This window comes from Acinonyx jubatus, chromosome B4 (genome assembly GCF_027475565.1).
Source record: "Acinonyx jubatus isolate Ajub_Pintada_27869175 chromosome B4, VMU_Ajub_asm_v1.0, whole genome shotgun sequence".
Taxonomy (NCBI): domain Eukaryota; kingdom Metazoa; phylum Chordata; class Mammalia; order Carnivora; family Felidae; genus Acinonyx; species Acinonyx jubatus.
In genome coordinates this window covers 73,643,848-73,668,196 of record NC_069387.1, presented here as the reverse complement: position 1 = coordinate 73,668,196, position 24,349 = coordinate 73,643,848, and the positions used below count along the sequence as shown (strand labels likewise).

The 24,349-nt window shown below is 38.3% G+C and overlaps 2 protein-coding genes across 2 annotated transcripts in view; both read left to right on the top strand.

The window, feature by feature from the left end:
- ZNF641 (zinc finger protein 641) overlaps positions 1–24,349 on the top strand; it is a 65,642-nt gene that overhangs the window by 26,085 nt on the left and 15,208 nt on the right. The window lies entirely within an intron of this gene.
- Positions 1,345–3,162, top strand: LOC128316391 (olfactory receptor 8S1-like). The gene has a single exon (XM_053226165.1). The coding sequence runs from the start codon at positions 2,007–2,009 to the stop codon at positions 2,967–2,969; it is 963 nt and encodes a 320-aa protein (XP_053082140.1). The 5' UTR covers positions 1,345–2,006; the 3' UTR covers positions 2,970–3,162.

The window sequence follows — 24,349 nt, the reverse complement described above, 5'->3', positions numbered from 1 at the left end:
CTGGAGTCAGACACTTAACCGACTGAGCCACCCGGGTGCCCCCTTCCTATTGTTTCTTTATGTATCTGGTTCTGGACACACACAAAAAAATGAGGCTTTTATTTTAAATGGGAATGTGTTATTGGCCACAAAGCCAGATGAAGAGTAGGAAGGAGATTTCCTGGGGCATTGAAAACGAAAAAGACGAAGTACAGAGAGAGATTCGTAGTCCTTTTGGCAATGGAATCCCTAGTTCACTGGGTTTTAGAAAGTTTTTATTAATGAAACCCTTTGTTTCAATGAAATTCTACCACCAAATCAAGTATGACAAATAGATGTAAGAAGAGCTGAGGCAATTGAGATGGATGTGAGGGCCCAAAGACTCCTCTGACTCCTCACTCCCTCACCATTTAGAGTGGTCCCTAAAGCACTACAGCAGAATATATAAGGTTGCATTCAACACACTTTGAAAACACAGCCCTGGTAGTGTTCTGGAATCCTAGGTATGAGGGATTTCAAAAGGGCACCAGTCTTATGCACCCACATAGAACCAAACTACTGAGATGCCCAATGGTGTTGGGGAAGAGACCACAAAAGAATATTCTTTTTAGGAGTTCAGCTTCCTTTGCCCTGGGGCTTTTCTCTCACTTCAATCCAATTTTCCCTTTGCCTTTCTCTCTGGAGAAAACAAAGCTAGACTGAGAGTTTCCTGAAAGTCTCCAAGTCATTTCTTTATAAAAAAAAAAGGGGGGGGGAGTAATCAATGGAAAAATAATTTTACAACATTAGAGAAACTGTTTACAAGAAAAAAATGCCCATAAACCTACTGCCCAATAGAGAAATTATTTCTATTTTCAATATTCTATGTCAATCTTCATACATACAAAAATTTGATTTTTGCACAGCATGTTATGAGCCCTCTGGTTTATAAAAGTATTTGTTTAATTTACCCAATTTTACAGATTAATAAGGTAAGGCTTAAGGAAACTGAGTAACTTTTACCAAATGATACCATTAGAATGTTTGAGCTAAGACTCAAGGTTACTACTGTACTCTAAGACTAGTTCTCTTTCCACTTCAATAGCAGCTGACACAGAACTGTAGATACCACTGGCTAAGTATCAGAGCCAAGGAATATTAAAATACAATTTAAGTGAACTCCCTACTAGCAAAGTTCCTTGTGATGCCAAAACCACACAAAATTCAGCTTCTAATAATCAATTCAAAACCACAAGTGTGGTGCACTAGCATATCAGATGAGTTGGAACATCTGGTTTAGTCCCAACCTCAACATCACTTTGCTATGAGAACTTAGGCAATGCATTATCCTCATTTGTTTTTTTTTTTAATTTTTTTAATGTTTATTTATTATTGAGAGACAGAGAGAGACAGAGCATGAGCATGGTAGGGGTAGAGAGGAGGAGACACAGAATCCGAAGCAGGCTCCAGGCTCCAAGCTGTCAGCAGGGAGCCCAACACGGGGCTGGAACTCACAAACCACGAGATCATGACCTGAGCCGAAGTCAGATGCCCAACCCACTGAGCCACCCAGGCGCCCCTATCCTTATTTGTAAAATGAAGGGTTTAAAGTCCACTATGACACCACCTTAGTTACTGTGAGTCTATGACCTTACTATTCTGAGAAGGAATCACTTGTGCATGGGCTTCCTAGCCCTTAACCATAAGAGGTTTTCTAGGCTTAGCCACTGGGGCTCTTTTCCCTTCTTTTGATTCCAGGATGTACCTGACTTGCATGTGCATGGTATTTTTATTTAAAAAAGGTCATGTAGGGTGAAGGTATAGAGATCATGACAAGATAGTGCTAGTAGTTAGAAAAGAAGGGCAAGTGAAGAGATTGTATCTGAGAAGACACTTCCTTATCCTGAGTTTCCTGTTTTGGTCTATAGGTAAGGAGATATATTGTCTGCGAGTAGAAAACTCGTGTTCGCTGAGAAAGACTCAGATCAATGTCTTATCAAGTGGAAAAATCATTCATTCCTTTTGAGGGACAGAATCTCTAAGCAACCATGAAAAATGTCAGTATGATTACTGAGTTTGTCCTCCTGGGATTATCCAGTGACCCCCAGATCCAGACCATGCTCTTCGTGCTGTTCCTGGGGATTTACCTCCTGACCCTGGTGGGGAATCTGGTGATGATCCTGGTGATCAGGGTTGATCCCCGCCTCCACACACCCATGTACTTCTTCCTTGGACACCTATCCTTCCTGGATCTCAGTTTCTCCTCAGTCACTGTGCCCAAGATGCTACAGAACTTCCTGTCTCAGAAGAAAAGCATCTCTGTGTGGGGCTGTATCACCCAGAGTTTCTTTTGTCTTCTCTGTGGGTGTGCAGAAGCCAGTCTGCTCTCTGCCATGGCCTATGACCGCTATGCTGCCATCTGCCACCCTCTGCTCTATACCATGGTCATGAACAGGCCTCTCTGCATGGTAATGGTCAGTGCAGCATGGGGAATAGGGGTTCTGAACTCACTGGTAAATAATCTTTTCATCCACAAGTTACATTTCTGTGGGTCCAACATCATCTTCCACTTCTGCTGTGAGCTGCCCTCACTTTTCCCTCTGTCATGTACTGATCCCACTGCCAACAAGTTCCTTCTGTCAGGGTCCAGTGCATTTCTAGGGCTGCTGACGCTTCCCCTGATCCTCTTCTCTTACTCCAGAATAATTTCTGCCATTCTGAACATCCGCTCCTCTGAGGGCCAAGCCAAAGCCTTCTCCACCTGCTCCTCCCACCTCACCGTGGTGCTCTTGTTCTATGGGACGGCTCTATTCAGGTACATCAGCCCTGCCTCAGGCTCAGTGTTGGAGCGCATGGTCTCCATTCAGTACAGTGTGATCACATCCTTGCTGAACCCCCTCATCTACAGCCTCAAGAACCAGGAGGTGAAGGCTGCTCTGCAGAGGATGCTGAAGCAACAAAAGTGTGCCTCATGGTACAATAAAAGCTGTGTGATTCTGCTCAGGAAATAGAAAAAAATTATCTCTAAAGAAGAAAGATTTTTATGGGCATAGAGCACTTGGGGAAATTTCATTTCAATTAAATTCAAGTATTTGGGGGTGCCAAGGTGGCTCGGTTGGTTGAGGGTCTGACTCTTGATTTCAGCTCAGGTCGTGATCTCATGGTTCATGAGATGGATCCCCACATCAGGCTCCATACTGACAACGCAGAGCCTAGTTGGGAGTCTCTCTGCCCATCCCCCATTTGTACTCCCTCTCAAAATAAATAAATAAAAACTTAAAAAAAATTAGAAAATGATAAATGTGAGCTCACCCTATGTCCTTAAAAAAATTCAAGTATTTGTCTGGACTTCAAAGCAAATAAGCTATCACAAAAATGGAGGGTGGGGAAAAGAGTTTGATATATAGGCTCCTATCTAGCAGCCCTTTGCAAAAATAATCTGAGAGGGATCTTGGCTATATTGAGAAGATAGCAGGGCTGACACAGATGAAGCGTATTTGGAGCAGAGCAGGGTGTCTGGCCAAATTGATTATTTCTGGATGTGTCTTTGAGGATGTTTCCAGATGAATTTGAATCAATGAACTGAGTAAAGATTACCCTCACCAATGTGGGGCATTGTTGAAGGCCCAACCTTCAACAATCGGTTGAGGGCCCAAATAGAACAAAACTGCAGTGGTAGGGAAAATTTGCATTCTCTGAGCTGGAACATCCATCTTCTCCTGACCTCAGACACTAGGGCTCCTTGTTCTTGGGCCTTCAGACTCAGATGGGAATTTACACTACTGACTCCCCTGGTTCTTAGGCTTTTGAGTTTGGATGGAATTACACCACTGGCTTTTCTGGGACTCCAGCTTGCAGACAGCAGTCATGGGATTTCTCAGCCTCCATAATCATGCCAGTCAATCCCTCATAACAAATCTCTTTTCCTACACTTGTCTTAGCCAAAAGGCCAAGAAGCAATGTATATCTCTTTTTCTATTCCATTCTCTTCTGTTCTTTCTATTTTTCTGGAAAAGTGTGACCAATACAGCAGGGAAAAGTAAAAATAATAATCAATTGTCAGATTGAAAATCAGTATATTGTACCTATTTTATTTTTCTTAAACTCTCTCACTTGAGGTCTCATATTTAAAAATACAGAATGTGCATTTGATCTAAATATATATTGTATACCAGTATATGGAGTGGAGAATAGACATGATCATTATAGAAACAAAATTAAAAGATTAACAAAGTACCCTTTGGATATACTTAATTAATAAACATAAATATATAACAGCAGCCTACTGAGAAGAATTAAAGAAGACCTAAATAAATGGAGAGTAATATACCATGCTTATGAATTGGTAGCCTGGTTATTGTAAAGATGCCAGTTGTTCCCAAATTGATTTATATATTCAGAGTAATGTCAGTCAAAAATCCAGAATACTTTTTTTTAATTTAAAAAGTTGATTCTAAAATTTATATTGGGATGAGCACTGGGTGTTGTATGGAAACCAATTTGACAATAAATTTTATATTAAAAATAGATAGATGCTGGTTCAACATTCGCAGATCAATCAGTGTGATACATCACATTAATAAAAGAAAAGATAAGAACCATATGATCCTGTCAATCGATGCAGAAAAGGCCTTTGACAAAATTCAGCAACGTTTCTTAATAAAAACCCTCGAGAAAGTCGGGATAGAAGGAACATACTTAAACATCATAAAAGCCATTTATGAAAAGCCCACAGCTAACATCATCCTCAATGGGGAAAAACTGAGAGCTTTTTCCCTGAGATCAGGAACACGACAGGGATGTCCACTCTCACCGCTGTTGTTTAACATAGTGTTGGAAGTTCTAGCATCAGCAGACAACAAAAGGAAATCAAAGGCATCAAAATTGGCAAAGATGAAGTCAAGCTTTCACTTTTTGCAGATGACATGATATTATACATGGAAAATCCGATAGACTCCACCAGAAGTCTGCTAGAACTGGTACATGAATTTAGCAAAGTTGCAGGATACAAAATCAACGTACAGAAATCAGTTGCATTCTTATACACTAATAATGAAGCAACAGAAAGACAAATAAAGAAACTGATCCCATTCACAATTGCACCAAGAAGCATAAGATACCTAGGAATAAATCTAACCAAAGATGTACAAGATCTGTATGCTGAAATCTGTAGAAAGCTTATGAAGGAAATTGAAGAAGATATAAAGAAATGGAAAAACATTCCGTGCTCATGGGTTGGAAGAATAAATATTGTCAAAATGTCAATACTACCCAAAGCTATCTACACATTCAATGCAATCCCAATCAAAATTGCACCAGCATTCTTCTCGAAACTAGAACAAGCAATCCTAAAATTCATATGGAACCACAAAAGGCCCCGAATAGCCAAAGTAATTTTGAAGAAGAAGACCAAAGCAGGAGGCATCACAATCCCAGACTTTAGCCTCTACTACAAAGCTGTAATCATCAAGACAGCATGGTATTGGCACAAAAACAGACACATAGACCAATGGAATAGAATAGAAACCCCAGAACTAGACTCACAAACGTATGGCCAACTAATCTTTGACAAAGCAGGAAAGAACATCCAATGGAAAAAAGACAGTCTCTTTAACAAATGGTGCTGGGAGAACTGGACAGCAACATGCAGAAGATTGAAACTAGACCACTTTCTCACACCATTCACAAAAATAAACTCAAAATGGATAAAGGACCTGAATTGAATGTGAGACAGGAAACCATCAAAACCCTAGAGGAGAAAGCAGGAAAAGACCTCTGACCTAAAAAAGCCGTAGCAATTTCTTACTTGGCACATCCCCAAAGGCAAGGGAATTAAAAGCAAAAATGAACTACTGGGACCTTATGAAAATAAAAAGCTTCTGCACAGCAAAGGAAACAATCAACGAAACTAAAAGGCAACCAATGGAATGGGAAAAGATATTTGCAAATGACATATCGGACAAAGGGCTAGTATCCAAAATCTATAAAGAGCTCACCAAACTCCACACCCGAAAAACAAATAACCCAGAGAAGAAATGGGCAGAAAACATGAATAGACACTTCTCTAAAGAAGACATCCGGATGGCCAACAGGCACATGAAAAGATGCTCAACATCGCTCCTCATCAGGGAAAAACAAATCAAAACCACACTCAGATATCACCTCACGCCAGTCAGAGTGGCCAAAATGAACAAATCAGGAGACTATAGATGCTGGAGAGGATGTGGAGAAACGGGAACCCTCTTGCACTGTTGGTGGGAATGCAAATTGGTGCAGCCACTCTGGAAAACAGTGTGGAGGTTCCTCAGAAAATTAAAAATAGACCTACCCTATGACCCAGCAGTAGCACTGCTAGGAATTTACCCAAGGGATACAGGAGTACTGATGCATAGGGGCACTTGTACCCCAATGTTTATAGCAGCACTCTCAACAATAGCCAAATTATGGAAAGAGTCTAAATGTCCATCAACTGATGAATGGATAAAGAAATTGTGGTTTATATACACAATGGAGTACTACGTGGCAATGAGAAAGAATGAAATATGGCCCTTTGTAGCAACATGGATGGAACTGGAGAGTGTGATGCTAAGTGAAATAAGCCATACAGAGAAAGACTGATACCATGTTTTCACTCTTATGTGGATCCTGAGAAACTTAACAGAAACCCATGGGGGAGGGGAAGAAAAAAAAAAAAGAGGTTAGAGTGGAAGAGAGCCAAAGCATAAGAGACTCTTAAAAACTGAGAACAAACTGAGGGTTGATGGGGGGTGGGAGGGAGGGGAGGGTGGGTGATGGGTATTGAGGAGGGCACCTTTTGGGATGAGCACTGGGTGTTGTATGGAAACCAATTTGACAATAAATTTCATATATTGAAAATAAAATAAAATAAAATGTATGAGAAAAAAATAAAAAAGAAAAAAAAGGAAAAAATAAATAAAAACTAAAAAAAGATAAAAAATAAAGTAAAATTTATGTAGAAGCAAAATGGTCCAAAAAATGCCAAGCTACCCTTGAAGCTAAAAATAACAAGGTAGGGCCACTTGTGTGGTTGAGTCGGTTAAGCGTCTGACTTTGGCTCAGGTCATGATCTCGCGATTTGTGGGTTGGAGCCCCACGTCTGGCCTTGTGCTGACAGCTGGACCCTGGAACCTGCTAAGGATTCTGTGTCTCCCTCCCTCTCTGCCCCTTCCCCTGCGCGCTCTCTCTCTCTCTCTCTCTCTCTCTCTCTCAAAATAAACATTAAAAAAAGAACAAGGTAAATGATCTTGTTTCACCAGACATCAAGATTTATTATAAAACGGTAACTAAGATTTTCTATTACTAACACAGAGACAAACAAATACACCAATGGACAAGGAAAGAGAACTCAGAAATGGGCCTGAAATACAGAAATGGATACTGAGATCATAAGACATATCAATTCATTCAGGATAGACTTTTCAGTCAGTAGGGCTGGGATGATTAGTTATCCATGTAGAAAATTAATGAAATTTTATCCTCACCCACCATATGTAAAAATCAATTCCCATTAGACTAAACTACTAAATGTGAAAGGCAAAACTATAAATCTTTTATAAAATAGTACAGGACAATGTATTGATGATAGAGAAGGATTTTTAAAAACAAGATATGAAAAGCACTAAGTATAAAAAGTTGATAAATACAATTATATTAAAATTATGAACTTTATCAAAACTCTCTTAGGAATGAAAAGACAAGCCACAAAGTGGGAAAAATATTTGCCACACATATGGATACCAAAAATCCCAATATCCTACATTATAAAAAGAAAAAAAATCATTCTGATAGAAAAATGAGCAAAAAGAACAGGAACTTGATAGAAGAGGAAGTCTAAATCTTTAAGTTTCTCAGCCTTAATAGTAGTCATGCAAATTAAAGCCACAATGAAAAGGACCATTAAACAGGTATCAGAAGGGGAAAAATTAAGGAGTCCAATAAAATGAAGTATTGGCAATAATGTGGAACAATGAGGACTCTCATTTTAGGAAAAGTTTCAGTGACCCATTATATGGTAAAGTTAATTCAGCCCAGAATTCCACTAGGTATTTATCCTAGAGAAACTCATACTCATTGCTCCAAAATAAATGTACAAGAATGTTCATAGTAGCACTGTTTGTAATAACCAAAATCAGAAAATAACTCAAATGGCCATGTATAATAGAAATAGATAAATTTTGATATATCCATACTGTGAAGTGAATATAATCAATGAAAATTAACAAACTATAGTCATATGGAATAGCATGAATGAATCTTGAATATAATATTGAACGAAATTATATGTAATACATTATTCTATTCATATAAAATTCAAGTAAAGGCAGGGGCGCCTGGGTGGCTCAGTTGGTTAAGCGTCCGACTTCAGCTCAGGTCATGATCTCGCGGTCCGTGAGTTCAAGCCCCACGTTGGGCTCTGGGCTGATGGCTCAGAGCCTGGAGCCTGCTTCCGATTCTGTGTCTCCCTCTCTCTCTGCCCCTCCCCCATTCATGCTCTGTCTCTGTCTGTCTCAAAAATAAATAAAATGTTAAAAAAAAAATTCAAGTAAAGGCAAACAGGACTATTTTATTTAGAGATGCATTATAAATGGTAATACCATAAAGTAAGCAAGGAAATCAGTAAGAATGTTAGGGCAGCTTGGGTTATCATAAGAGGGGAAGGAACAAGGTTCATATAATGGAGTGGTATACATTCCCAGTGCTGATAATCTTTAAAAAAATGTTAATTTTTTTCTTATAGTGTTCACATAGATCTTTGCTTTATAATTATTTTTTAAACTATACATATATGTTACATGTACTTAAATCTTAAAAAATCTTATATAGTGTTTACATAGATCTTTACTTTGTAATTATTTGCTAAACTATACATATATGTTACATGTACTATTCAGGATGTATGGCATATTTCAAAATTCCTTAAAAACTGTAAACATCAAAATAAATGGTGAAATACTGAAGTAATTACTATTAAAATCAGAAATTGGGCAGAGATGCCGGTTTTCTCCACTATTTCCTAATATTGTTTTGAAGATTATAACTAAGGTAATAAGACATGATGATGAAATACTTAGAATGATCATAGAAAACCAGTTACGTATTCTTATATGCAGATAATGTGATTATATTCATAGATAATTCAATAGGGTGGGGTGAAAAGTATGAGAAGTAATAAGAGAAACTAAGTTGGCAACACACAAAATAAATACAAAAAAAAAGTAGCTTGTTACTATCCTGTCAGTAACCAATTTGAACTGGAAATGGAAAAAAAAATCATTCATTCACATTAGCAACAAAATCACAAAATAACTTATAATAAACTTAACAAAAAAAAAAAAGTACAAGGGCACCTGGGTGGCTCAGTCGGTTAAGTGGACAACTTTGGCTCACTCAGGTCATTATCTCGCAGTTCGTGAGTTCAAGCCCTGCATCGGGCTGTCTGACAGCTCAGAGCCTGGAGCCCACTTCTGATTTCTGTGTCCTCCTCTCTCTGCCCCTCCCCTGCTTGTGCTCTGTCTCTCTCACTTTCTAAAATAAATAATAAAATGTTTAAAAAAAAAAGGTACAGAATTTGTATGAATAAAACTATACTGAGTGACATGAAACAAGCTCTGAATAAATGGAAAGACATACCACATGGCTGTCCTCAGCAAAATATTAATAATTAATAATAATAATAATAATAATAGAATATATTTGAAGGAAATTGAGCATCTCAAGAAATCAAAGAGAAAGCTGAAGATCCAAACTTCAGGTAGGTCAGGAGTTAGAGTACCTGTGGAGATCTAAGTCATGGAAATTAATGAATAATCTCTTCAGATTGTCCCCCTATTGGACAACCATAACCTTTGATAATGAAAATGCCTGAGTGAAAGGGTCCAACTGGCCTAGATTAAGTCACCTTGTGCTTGAGAAAGGACATATAATGCCATTTTCCTATCTAACCCAACTTTTTAACCTGCCCTTTAAAAGGATCTACAACTCAGCAGTCACAAAAAAGACAATAGCTCTCCTGTTTTAGTGAGCATGTGGTTTGCTCAATATATAAACTTGGTTTGGCACCTGAGTCACAAGGTCAGACAGATATGTCCATATGGTGTATGGACACCACAGTCCTATGGTGTATAAGTACTTTTCCTTAGCTTTAAGGCTCATTTCTACATCATTGCTTTGATTCTTATTGGCAATATATATTGACCTATTTTTCTCAGCCTGCCTGGGTAGTCACTTTTCTTGAAGTGATCCTGATGGAAGCCTCCTTGAGTGGCCAGGACAGGCCACCTTCACCTTTCACTGTATCCTGACTTTGAGCTCTGAACCATTCTGAAGGTTCTCTTGGCATTTCCCCTACTCTCCAGGATTAGGCTTCCTTAGCAGGCCACCCTCCTCACTTCCTACTGGTGCATTTGTTGTGTTAGTGAAGGTCCTACTACTTGCATGGGCTCAGCAATCTTTGAACTCTCGTTGGCACAAAGGCAGTCAATGAGCCAAACTCTGCAGCCTTCTTCTTGACCAAATTCAAGATCCCTTCTCTGTCTTGAGACTCATGTGCCTCTAAATGGTATGGTCTGATGACAGAGTTAGCCTTCCCAGCCCAGGTATGACCAAATGTGATGCACCCTATTGCAGCCCAAACTGATTTTTTTGCTTCACCTCTGATCTTTTTCTTTTCTCTAATACCCTGCATCCCTAAGCCATGTGTTCAAATTTGGATTCTTATATCTCCTTTTACCTGATACAGGCTTAAAAGTTCTTTTGTGTTTTTCTAGAAATGAAAATACCATTTTCTGGTGAAGCAAACATGAAAAATCAAGCTTGGGTGATTGATTATGATTGTGATTGTGATCTACTCTTCCACAAACTATTGCCTTGTATCCAAAGTTTTTGCTAAACAGAGATGAGGTCTGGAAAATTAAGACCTTAACCCATGGACCTTTGGAGCCCTATGAGGGTTAGAAGGCATTAATAGATGAAGAACTTGAACTGAACTGGGCAGCTAGACAGGCTATGCAGGTTGAGTCAGCCCTGGCTACCAATTTTGCTACATAATCACCATATACCATTGAAAAGTGAAGTTAAAAGGTTTCATATAGTATGGGTCAGTTCTGATAGAATTTGGGCCTTGGAATTGGTGAGTTAACTAGATGGTGACTTTGTGAAAGTTATTGAACCCATGTGATCCTATATTCTTATATGTAAAATTAACTTAATAAAGGATAATTTTATTTTTGCTTTCATTCTCTCAACAGTTTTATGTTAAACATCTGCCATTTACAGATGGGAAAACTGAGGCTCAGAGGGGTTATTTAATAGCTTATTCCTACAGAGCAGAACTAGGACTAGGTATTTTGATCTCAATACCTGTGTTTATCCTGACTTCACCACACTTTCATTTCCAAGGCCCTGATCATCCCAAAGCACCTATTGCTTAGATAGAATTCTGGATGATCTTTTTATTTAAAAAATACATCTTCCTATTGTTATTTTGGTGATATTGTAATAAATAAAATTTGGAGGTAGTTGAAAACAAAGAGAAGGAAGGAAGGAAGGGAAGAAGGAAGGAAGGAATGAAGGGAGGAAGAAAAAGGAAAAACAGAAGGGAGGAAGGAAGGAAGAAGGTGTGGGTGTGGGGAAGGAGGGAGGGAAGGAGGAAGGAAGGAAAGAACTGCCCCTAGAAGAGTAGGTATTATATTTCCCATATTTAAAGAAAATAAATGTTATAAAATAGTATTAATTAACAATATGATAAAATATATTTGAAATTCATATTTTATATTTGTTTTTCATCCCAATTATCAGTACTTATTTTATTAAAAAAACATTTAATGTCTAATGTTTTGGACCAAGAACAGGGAATAAGGAGCAAGATGATTGACATAGACCTTAGGGAGATTTCCACTTTCAAGGATCCTCATTCAACATTCAGTGGGCCTGATGTATTAAGTATTCAATACTCAGTGCTTGGTTTCTGGGATAAAGGTTGGGTTGGTTAATATAATTACTCCCATAAATATTTTACCATCTGCCTAATTTTGTGTCTCCAAAGTTGGTTCCTTCTGAGTGCTCTAAGAGAATTGTTCTAGGCCTCCTCCCATCTTCAGTAGCCTTGGACATTCCTTAGACCCTGTCTTCCCATTGCATCCCTCTAATTCTCTGTCCTCACATGGCATTCTCCCTGTGTCTTCATATTATAATCTTCCTTCTATCCATGTCTGGCTCTGTGTCCAAATTGCCCCTTTTCCTAAGGATACCAGTCATATTAGGTTAGGGACCACCCTAATTATTAACTTGATTGCCTCTGTAAAGACCTTATTTCCAAATAAGATTGTATTCTGAAGTGCAGGATATTAAGACTTCAACATATCTTTTTTTGAGAGACACAATTGCAATTCCACCCATAACACCTTCTATCTTTCCTTTTTTTCCTGTAAAGTTTGACAAATTAGTTGCAAACCAAATGACTGTGCTCCAGTTTATTCTGATCAATATGATTTTTCATATTGCCATTATGCTATAATGAAAACTCATTTTTTTCTTTTATTATACATTTAAGAAATGCCTAGAAAAGTAAATTCAAGTAGAGGTTATACAAGGATGAAGAAAAATAGAGTATTCCTAGAAATAAAAGTATCAGCTTTGTAAAATATGAAAAAATGAAGACAAGATATTACAAAGAGTTAAGTTGTATCTGCTCTAAGGAAAGTCCTCCAGATGGTGAGATTCCAAAACCATCATCCATGGGCTGCTGGATTGCCATATTGACTGTCATTGTATTCTACTCAGTTTTGCTTCTTTTTTGGGGGGTGGGAGGGGGCAGAGGGCAAGCAAGGGAAAGGCAGAGAGAGAGGGAAAGGGACAGAGGATCCAGAGCAAGCTCTGTACTGACAGCATAGAGCCCAATGTGGGTCTCAAACTCATGAACCATGAGATCACAGCCTGAGCCAAAGTTGGACACTCAACTGACTGAGCCACTCAGGTGTCCCTACACAGTCTTGCTTCTGACCAGAGAGTTCATTTACCAGAAAAAAATTATGAGCAATGTGCTCATGCCAATGGAGTTTATTGGTTTTACCATATTCTCCATCACCCTGACGCTGCCATTATAAAATGGAAGAATGGCCTTTTGAAATCTCATTTATCATGGCAGCTGAGTGACAACACTTTGTGGGATTGAAGCAGTGTCCTACTGTAGCAGTTCTCAAATTATTTGGTATCAGAATCCCTGTTACACCATACACAAAAATAAACTCAAAATAGATGAAAGACCTAAATGTGAGACAGGAAAACATCAAAACCCTACAGGAGAAAGCAGGCAACAGCTTCTTTGACCTCAGCTGCAGCAATTTCTTGCTGACACATCCCCAAAGGCAAGGGAATTGAAAGCAAAATGAACTATTGGGACCTCATCAAGATAAAAAGCTTCTGCACTGCAATGGAAACAATCAACAAAACTTAAAGGCAACTGATGGAATGAGAAAAGATAGTTGCAAATGACATATCAGATAAAGGGTTAATATCCAAAATCTATAAAGAACTTCCCAAACTCAACCCCCAAAGAACAAAAAATCCAGTGAAGAAATGGGCAGAAGACATGAATACACACTTTTCCAATGAAGACATCCAGATGGCCAACAGACACATGAAAAGATGCTCAACGTCACTCATCATCAGGGAAATATAAATCAAAGCCACACTGAGATACCACCTCACACTGGTCTGACTGGCTAAAATGAACAAGTCAAGCAACAACAGATGCTAGTGAGGATGTGGAGAAATGGGAACCCTCTTGCCCTGTTGGTGGGAATGCAGACTGGTGCAGCCGCTCTGGAAAACAGAGTGGAGGTTCGTCAAAAATAGAACTACCCTATGACCCAGCAATAGCATTACTAGGAATTTATCCAAAGGATACAGGAGTACTGATTCATAGGGGCACATTTACCCCAATGTTTATAGCAGTGCTTTCAACATAGCCGAATTATGGAAAGAGTCTAAATGTCCACCAACTGATGAATGGATAAAGAAGATGTGGTTTGAATATACAATGGAATACTACTTGGCAATGAGAAAGAATGAAATCATGCCATTTGCAGCAATGTGAATGGAACTGGAAGGAATTATGCTGAGTGAAATAAATCAGAGAAAGATACCATATGTTTTCACTCATATGTGGATCTTGAGAAATTGAACAGAAGACCATAGAGGAAGGGAAGGGGAAAAAAATAGTTACAGAGAGGGAGGGAGGCAAACCATAAGAGATTCTTAAATACAGAGAACAAACTGAGGGCTAATGGGGGGAGGAGGAGAGAGGAAAATGGGTGATGGGCATTGAGGAGGGCACTTGTTGGGATGAGTACTAGGTGTTGTATGTAAGCGATGAACCACGGGGATCTACCCCAAAAACCAAGAGCACACTTTACACACTATGTTAGCCAATTTGACAATAAATTATATTTTTAAAAAAAGAATCCCTGTTATATTCTTAAAACTTATTGAAGACTCCAAAGGTATCTTTTTAATGTGGGTTATACCTATTGATATTTACTGTTTTATAAATTAAAACTGAGAGGGGCACCTGGATGGCTCAGTCAGTTCAGGGTCCAACTCTTGATTTTGGTTCAGGTCATGATCTCACCATAATGAGATGGAGCCTGAGTTGGGCTCCATGTTGGGCGAAGAGCCTGCTTAAGAGTCTCTCTCTCTCCCTCTGCCCCTCCCCCACTCACACTCTCAAAAAATTTTAATTAAAACTGAGAATTTAAAAAATGTTTTTCAATTCACCTAAAAATAACAATAATAAATCCATTATGTATTAACATAAGTAGCATTTGTTAATGTTTTATTTTTATTTACTTTGAGAGAGAGAGAGAGAGAGAGAGAGAGAGAGCAAGCACAAGCAGAGGAGGGGCAGAGAGAGAGAAGGAGAGAGAATCCCAAGCAGGCTGCATGCTGTCAGTGCAGAGGCCAACTCGGAGCCTGATCTCATCAACCATGAGATCATGACCTGAACCAAAATCGAGAGTCGGAGGCTTAACCAACTGAGCCACCGAGGTGCCCAACATAAGTATCATTGTCACTAAAATAATTATATTTTCTGAAACAAAAAAATGAGAAGAGTAGCATTGTTATACATTTTTACAAATCTTTTTAATGTCTGACTTAATGAAGATAGCTGAACCTGTTTTTTCTGAAGTATATGAAGAATATCCTGCCTCAGACAGATACATTATTGAAAAGGGAGGAGCATTTTCAGATCTGAAACTATATCAATGATTGTTTCATACTCTGTTAGAATACATTGGTCTATATTGCATTTTGAGTAGAACTTTCATCCAGGCATGATTTTTAAAATACCATGCATTGGTCATATGAGAAATACTGGTTCCCTGATGTTCCAAATATGTATTATACAGATGTTCCAAATATTAACTTAGTTACTTAGATAATATAAAAAATCACATCCAAAAATATCATCACCAATCTCAGAATGTTACCACTAGCAACAAATAATGTCAGTTTTATTTTTCTCTGTCATGCTTATTTATGTTGATTTTAAGAAAAAGTCTGGCAAATATTTTTTTTAATTTAAATTTTAGTTAACATACAGTGCAATATTGGTTTCAGGAGTAGAATTCAGTGATTCATCACTTACATACAACATCCAGTGCTCATCACAACAAGTGCGCCCTTCTTAATAACCATCACCCATCTAGCCAATCCCCCATCCACTTTCCTCCATCAACCTTCAGTTTACTCTTGTGGTTTGTTTCCCTCTCTCATTTTCCCCCCAATTCCCATATGTTCATCTGTTTTGTTTCTTAGATTCTACATATGAGTTAAATCATATGGTATTTGTCTTTCTCTGATTGACTTATTTCACTAGCGTAATACATTCTAGCTCCATCCATGTTATTGCAAATGGTAAGATTGCATTCTTTTTGATGGCTGAGTAACATTTCATTGTATATATGTGCCACATTTTCTTTATCCATTCATCAGTCAATGGACTTTTGGGCTCTCTCCATAGTTTGACTATTGTTTATAATGCTACCATAAATGTCGGGGTGCATGTACCCCTTTGAATCTGTATTTTTGTATCTTTTGGGTAAATACCAAGTAGTGCAATTGCTAGATCATAGGATGGTTCTATTTTTACCTTTCTGAGGAACCTCCATGATGTTCTCCAGAGTGGGTGCACCAGTTTGCATTACCACCAACAGTGCAAAAGTGTTCCCCTTTCTCCTCATCCTTGCCAACACCTGTTGTTTCTTGTGTTGTTAATTTTAGCCATTTCTGACAGGTGTGAGGTGGTATCTCATTGTGGTTTTGATTTGTATTTCCTGATGATGAATGATGTTGAGCATTTTTTCATATGTCTGTTAGCCATCTGGATGTCTTCTTTGTAACAGTGTCTATTCATCTCTTCTGACCTTTTTTTAACTGGTTTATTTGTTTTTTGGGTGTGGAGCTTGATAATTTCTTTATAGATTTTGAATACTAACCCTTTATCAGATATGCAAATATCTTCTCCCATTCCGTACATTGCCTTTTAGTTTTGTTGATTGTTTCCTTTGCTGTGCAGAAGCTTTCTATCTTGATGAAGTCCCAATAGTTCATTTTTGCTTTTGTTTCTCTTGCCTTCTGCAATGTGTTTAGTAGGAAGTTGCTGCAACTGAGGTCAAAGAGGTTGCTGCCTGTGTTCTCTAAGATTTTAATAGTTTCCTATCTCAATTTAGGTCTTTCATCCATTTTGAATACATTCTCTCAAGTAAAAGTGCTATTCTATTTTTTTCAAAAAGTAATTATTTCAGTTCACAACTGAAATAAATGTACAGATGCTTTATCTTAAGACAACCATCCTGCTTTGTTTTTCAGCACAAGAGATTTATGCATACTTCCCATTTTGTTACACAGAAAAGTAAAAAGATGTATACTCAAGTGTCAAGATTTAATAAAATTAACATTTTTTGTTGTTTCACCAAAATGTTCTCAGTGTTGCAAAGCTATTCTCCTATGTTTTCTTCTAAAGACACTAAGGAACAATTTGAAGATAACATATCTTAATAATAGTGAATCTTTCAATCCATGAACATGGTGTATCTCTCCATGTATTTAAACTTCTTCAACTTCTCTCTGCAGTGTTTTCTGGTTTTCAGTGTACGAATCTTACACATCTTTTGTTAAACTTATCTCTGAGTATATCATATTTTAAATATCATAAATTGAATTGCTTTACTTTTATTTTCCCACTGTTGCTTATTTATAAAAATATAATTGATTTCTGTATTTACCTTGTATCATGTGACCTTCTTGAATTCACTTATAGTCTAGTAACTTCTTTGTAGATTCCTCTAAATTTTCTATGTACATGACAAGGTTACTTTTCTTTTCTAAATTATGTGGATTTTATTTTTTATTTTTGCCCTTTTTTGCACTTATTAGGGCCTCCAGTACAATGTTGAAAAGAAACAGTGAGAGCAGACACCCTTGTTTCCAATATTAAAAAAAAAAATTTAGTATTAGGATAATTATAGCCTCCTTAAATGAGTGAGGAATTGTCCCCTTCTCTCTTTTCTTTGTAGGTATTTTTCTTTGTAGGATTAGTATACTTTTGTTTAAGTTTGATCAGATTCACCAGTAAAACTATGTGGACCTTGAAATTCCTTCTGATTTATGATCACAAATCTAATTTCTTTAGTTGACATATTTAGATTTTTATATTTTCTTATAATTTGATAATTCTTTCAAAGAACTTGTCCAGTTCATCTAATTGTCAAAGTCATTGGCATAAAATTGTTCATAACAGTCTTTTATTAGCTTTTATTAACTTTTGAGTCTATGAAGAATCTGTAGCGGTGCACTTTTTTTATTCCTGATATTGGTAACTCATTTTTTCTTTTTGTCTAGTGGAGGTTTATTAACTTTATTTATTTTTTTTAAAAAGTCTTTGCGACAACTTTTGCAATTTGGCATTATCTAATAAAGATGAATATTCACATGTTCAGCAATTCTAATCCTAGGGAAACTGTTGAACAAGTACACCAGAAATAATTTACAAGGTGCTCACAGTAGCTTTGTTCAAGGAGGCAAAAAAAAAAAAAGTAAATAATTCATTTCCATGTACAAGGACAAAAAATAAATGTGGTGCCTATGCATGCACAATCATAAAAATGAAAAGTGGGATACATAGTGTATTCATTTTCTATTGTTGCATAAAAAATTACCACAAATTTAGTAGCCAAAAACAACACAAATTTATTATCTCACAGTTTCTGTGGGTCAGAAGTCCAGGCATGGATCACTTTGGTACTCTGCTCAGGGTCTCATCAGGCTAAAATCAAATTGGGAGCCATGCTATGATCTCACCTGAGACTCAGTGGTCTACTTCCAAGATCACATGGTTGTTAGAATCCAATTTCTTGTGGCTGTAGGGCTGAGGTCCCCACTTGCTTGCTAACTGACAGCCAGGGAATACTCTTAGCTCCTATGGGCTGCCTTCAGTTCCTAGCCACATGGCCCCCTCACAGTATGGCAGCTTTCTGACTTTAGGAAGTGCCCACTCCTATGGGCTCACCCCCTTAGATCAGGGATACTCAAGATGATCTCCATTTTGATTAACTCAAAGCTAACTGATCAGTAGATAATCATGGAAATGAAATTTTGTTGCCATGCACAGAACAAGAAGTTCCCAGACACCAGACTGAGCGGACGTGCAGGACTGCCTCTGCGAGAGAGCAGTAAAAGCAGGAGACTGCACATAGCCTTTATTTCATATTTTATCAGATATAAGTATCCAAGAGTATCAAAGTATGGAAAGAGAACACAAAGGATTTTCAGACATACATCTGGTGACAACGTGAAGGCATGCAGGGAGTATGTGCAGTTCCAAGGAGTGTCAGGAAATTGCAGTGGGTTCTGTTTCTTAACTGTCCTTGGGGTGGATCATGGGGCTTTGTATCTCATAATGCTAGCACGTTCAACAGCCTGAGACCAGAACATTGCTGACGTTTCAGCTATTGCCCCATTCACCCTCCGGGGCTTACAATACATTCTCTAGAAATAACTCCACAAAAATTCTACCATATTCACAAGTCCCATCCATATTCAAGAGGAATGGACTACAGAGGACATATATGAGGGCGTTAGAATGTTAGGAGACATCTTAAAATTATTTTAGCACAGCCATATGATAGGCAAATAACTCTAATCTGATGGAAAACAACTTTGAGCCTGTATTATACCAGCCATTATATGCTATAGGCATTTATAATCTCAGAAGAACTTTTAAAGTCTAACTCTTTCTGCCAGGGGGTATTAGATGATGCCAGGTATTTCTCTAAAATGATTCAGAAATCTGGCCTACTTAAAATATAAATTAAGAGGTAGAGATAATAGAATTAAAGATTAGGTTTTCAGTAACTTATAAATAAAATGTGTTGTAAATAAACAGCTAAATTAAGAAAATATACTATACCAATGAGAAGTCTGCTTTGAGTAAGCTTTTGTACTATAAAAAAAAAATGACAGTTTGAGATTACACCACTCCAAAGCTGTCCCAGTGTAATATGATATTTCACAAGTGCCATGTTGACCCAGTCTTGATGTCATGGCTAAAACTCTCAATTCTCCTTCACTGGCAATTTATCAACCCCTACCCCAAACTACTTCCCTTATCAGGCTCTAACACTCCTGGGTTACAATATACACATACCCAACTGCCAGGGCCCCCAGATACCTACACTCAGGAACAGCTACTTCTTTCTTAGGCCCATTGAATTATTTAAAATATCTGATCCCCAGGAAGCCTGCCTGGGAAACCTACCTAACTCTATCCTGTTTGCCATACATAAGCACCTTCCTACAGTTTCAGCTTACTGTTACCCTGTCCTCAGGTGTAACCTGCTATGCATCCCTGCACAACTGACTTCTCTCTTTGGAGCTGTAATTAACAAAGAGTTCTGCCTTTTTATCTATCTGAGTTGTGTCCCACCATCAAAAACCTCTTTAAATCTTATAAAACATCTAGTCTTACCCTAATTGTAACACCAGCTGTCACTAACTGACAGCTGCCTGCACTTGGTCCACTATTTGCACTGCTACAAATTATTTCTGCCAAGTAATACTCATTGCCAACATCTTGCTTTTGAATAGTGCTTTATAAATGTTACACCATATGCCTATATTTTTACTTAATTTATTCCTCACAACAGCTTTTAAGGAAAAGAAGAACAACATTATACTAATTTGATAGATGAGGTTAAGGCTCTGATCTGTCACCCAGAGGCACAGCCAGAATTAAAAAACAAATCTTTTGGTTCTTAATTTAGCACTATTTCTAGGATACCCTTGTGCCCACTATTTAATTTAGCACTGTCTTTTTAATTAACATGTTTCTACTTCAAGAGTACGTGAAACTATTAGCTTCTATTAAGGCCACTCCTTCCCTCCCTCTCAATATCAAGGACAGTAGGATTTGAGTGTAAGCCACAAAACTTCTTAGGCTTTGATACGACTACCACTCATTGCCAAGCGTGGTTTAGAGGATCCTCACAGGCCTGGAACTTCTGGAAAGACAGTCCCTCTAGCCTTAACTCTGTCCAGAACAGAACTGAAAGAGAGTCCACAGAGCCCAGCACACTCCTTGGTGAGACCTCACACACTTCAAGATGAGGCACACACACCTCATCTTACTCAACTCCAACCAATCTTTATACCTCACCCCTCTACTGACAAACTGACTAAGGGACCAGTCCCAAGAAGGAGGCTATAATTAGAACTGATTATCCACCCCTCCTCCCCACCCCCCACCCCCCCCACCCCCGCCTGAGAGAACTAATCCCATCATGCCCTATATCTCTGCTTACAACACTCACCTTAAGAATCCTCAGCCTCCAGATCATCTCTCGAAATAGAGGTTCTCACCCTATTACGGTCCTCTACCTTGCCTAATTTGAATCAGACTCCAACTCCCAAAACAACCTCTAAATCCTTCCATTGTGACCTTTGGTATTCAGGGTCTTTCATCAACAAAACCCCCTTTCTATAGACTGAATGTTTGTATCTCCCCAAAGTTCATGTGTTGAAATCTAATCTCCAATGTTATGGTATTTAGACGTGGGGCCTTTGGGAGGTGATTAGGTCATGAGGACAGATGGCTCATGAATGGGGTTAGTGGCCTTATAAAAGAGGCCTCAGAAGAGAGCTCCCTTACCTCTTCCACAGTGAGAAGACATCAGAAAGCAAGTTCTCACTAGACACTGATCTTAGACTCCTCAGCCTCCAGGACTATGAGAAATAAATGTTCAGTGTTTATAAGCTACCCAGTCTACAGTATTTTGTTACAACAGCCCAAATGGACCAAGACACCCCTATATCCTTCAACGTCTTTGATAGACGTTTCTTTATTTTCTTTATCTAGTCAAAACCTGGCTGTCCCTTAACAAAGCACGCTTCCTATGCAGTCCTCTGGAGAGGTGGCTATTTTTGCGCCTACCACTTACATACCAATACATTTCAAATGATAAACTGCAATCCATTAGTGAGTTGTGAAACTAATTTAGTGGGTAGTAAATGGAAAACTTTTTAAAATAAAGTCATAGAATAGAAACCAACAGCATACATTGCATGTGGTTAGGGTGAGTATTGTTTCATGAAAGTTTTGTTTCAGCTATATGAATGATGGCTTTACACTATCTACGGCCAGAAGTAAAATGTTCTCTTTGCTTTTCATGCTGCCTCAAGTACCATTTCCCTCCTTCCTTCATAAATAACGTCCTGTATCTTTGAAGCACTTGCCATCAAACCATCTTACACAGCACGCTTCCTTGTTATTATGACCTAACATATCCTGGTCATTCTCCTTTTCTCATCAAAGCCTCCCTCAACTGGCTTGCTGTCCCATGCTCCATAACACCATCATCATTCCTGGCGACCCCGATATCCATGTGGACAATTCCATCTTATGCCCTGGGTTAGATTGCACAAGTGTGGTTATTAAAATACTGAAATATTTTCACAGTCGCTGGTGCCTCCAGGACCAACACTATAGGCTACATCCATTTTGATGGATCCATGTCCATGCTAGTATTGGTAGTTAAATACTTTGGATACTATCCCTGCTGACACCCTAGCCTCTCAGCTCCTTGGCTTTCTTTTACCTGAAATGACTTTGTCCACCACTTTGGCCATTCACTTTCACAGTCATATCCTATACCTAGTTACTACCAATGACTGCAACCCCTCCCTATCTCCAATTCAAGCTCCCCATTCTACCACCTGAACCTTCAGCTCATTACATTCTAACCAATTTGTCTACTTCACTAAGACTCTGGAATAAAACTGATCTTTCATCTTATGTTTTCACTGTCCATCACCCTACTAAAGTCCTCTTTTCAATCATTATGCAGCTTCAATTCTTAGGTCTTACCATTTATTGCATTCTTACTATGCATTCAATTGTTTATCTACATCATCTCATCCTTCACAGCAACCCCACCAAGTAGGGGTTCATTTTGGCATTCATAATGGCATTCATTTTATTGATTAGTAAACAGCTTTATATACATAAATCTGCCCAAGATGATAGAAAGTGGAGGTTCTACAGTTTAAATGTCTGAACCACTATTTCCTTAACCATAGACTAGGAATAACTTATCTCTCTGAGTTGTGAAGATCACATATACAAAAAGTACTTTGTAAAATGTAAAGTGTGCTACAAATGTTAGTTATAATTATTAATTACTGGTTAGGAGACCCTTAACCTTTCTCTACATAGGAGCCCTAATCTGAAACTTCCCTCAACCCTTCTCTCTTGTTTATAGTCATGGACATAGAGGAAGTAAACATCCCCACTGACCTGTTGGTAGAAAATTCATCTGTGACACTAGTCTTCAAAACTTTGAATGGAAGAAAAGCAGTGTCATAAGTGGTGGTTAGGTTCTAGTTAGCAACAGAAGGTAGGGCTTCATAATGGCCGAACAGGTTTTTATAAGCCAAGCTGATAATTCATTACAATCAACTGACTGATAAAAGAACTCTTATAACACAATCTTGAACTGGTAAATACCTGCATTGTACTTTCTTATTCAAACCACAGCAGAACAGGATTTCAGAAGTGAAGAAGCCAAGACTGATAGGCAAGAGACTGAGTCTTTTAAGGTCTTTCAAAGTCTATAGAGAACTTGAAACCGTAAGTGCCTGGGAACTCTCCCTGAGGCTCAGAAAGAACACTGCTGTGTCCTAAGGAACTCTATATTCCACACACTAGAATCTGGCTATGGGCCCACTTCATCCCATTCTGAGGTTCTGAACTCTATCAATAGGGCAGCCACAGGCCACCACATTTCCTTAGAATGACATGATTAGACCCATCAGGTATATTGCTTTCTTGTAATACTAAATATAATGACTCTTTATTATTTGACATGGCAAATAAAAAACCCCACATTCTCATCTTTCTATCAATTTCCTCATTTCAATTCTCCTCTACTCTAGATAGACACCCCCACATCTGTATTCTTCATCCCACAGCATGCCACAGCAAGTCCATTTGTGTCTTCTGATTCTATCCAAGCTGTTCTTCCTACATTTTGCCATCAAGACTGATCTTGAAACTTTTCCACCAGAACGTTTTTAAAAGATGGAATTATCTACCTGAAACTCACTGCATATTTAATTATTCCACCTTGTAACATTATATAGGCATTTGGATTTGTCCATATATTACTGTGAAAGCTAAGGTCTACTCTGGTGTACCAGGTTATAAGTCTAAGCCCAGGGCTCAATTTCTAATTTTGCCTTTTGGCTCACTTAATACCCCAAACCCATGCTGAGATGATATCTACACTTCACAGTTTGCTGATTGATAGGTAAAGAGATGGCACATCAAAGCATAATATAGAGGTGTTTTACATTTTTCCCTGTGATGTTTAAGACAAGGTTCTGACATAAAGTATATGTTTACTAATTATTAATGGCCCACTATCATGCCATTGGGCCAGAGCCTATTTTGCCTCCTCCCCCCTTTTTTTTAAAGGATACAATCTTACACTGGTTTGTTTCCCAAAGAAGAGAGGAGAATCTGGGCTGCCTCTCCTATCTATCTATCTATCTATCTATCTATCTATCTATCTATCATTTATCTATCTACTAGCTCTCCCCAAATATCCCTTTTAAGTAAAGTCAGGTCTAGGTGCCTGGTTATGTTCATTTTGTGTGGCAGAGGCAATATAAGTGTCCATTAAACCCCATTTCCTTTTCTACTAGGCACAAGCATTTTACTTCCCAGCCACCCCTGCAGTCAGGTGGGACCATGTGACTATACACCTGAATTCAGTCTAAGGGAATGGGGTGAAAATGATGTACTTCACTTCCAGGC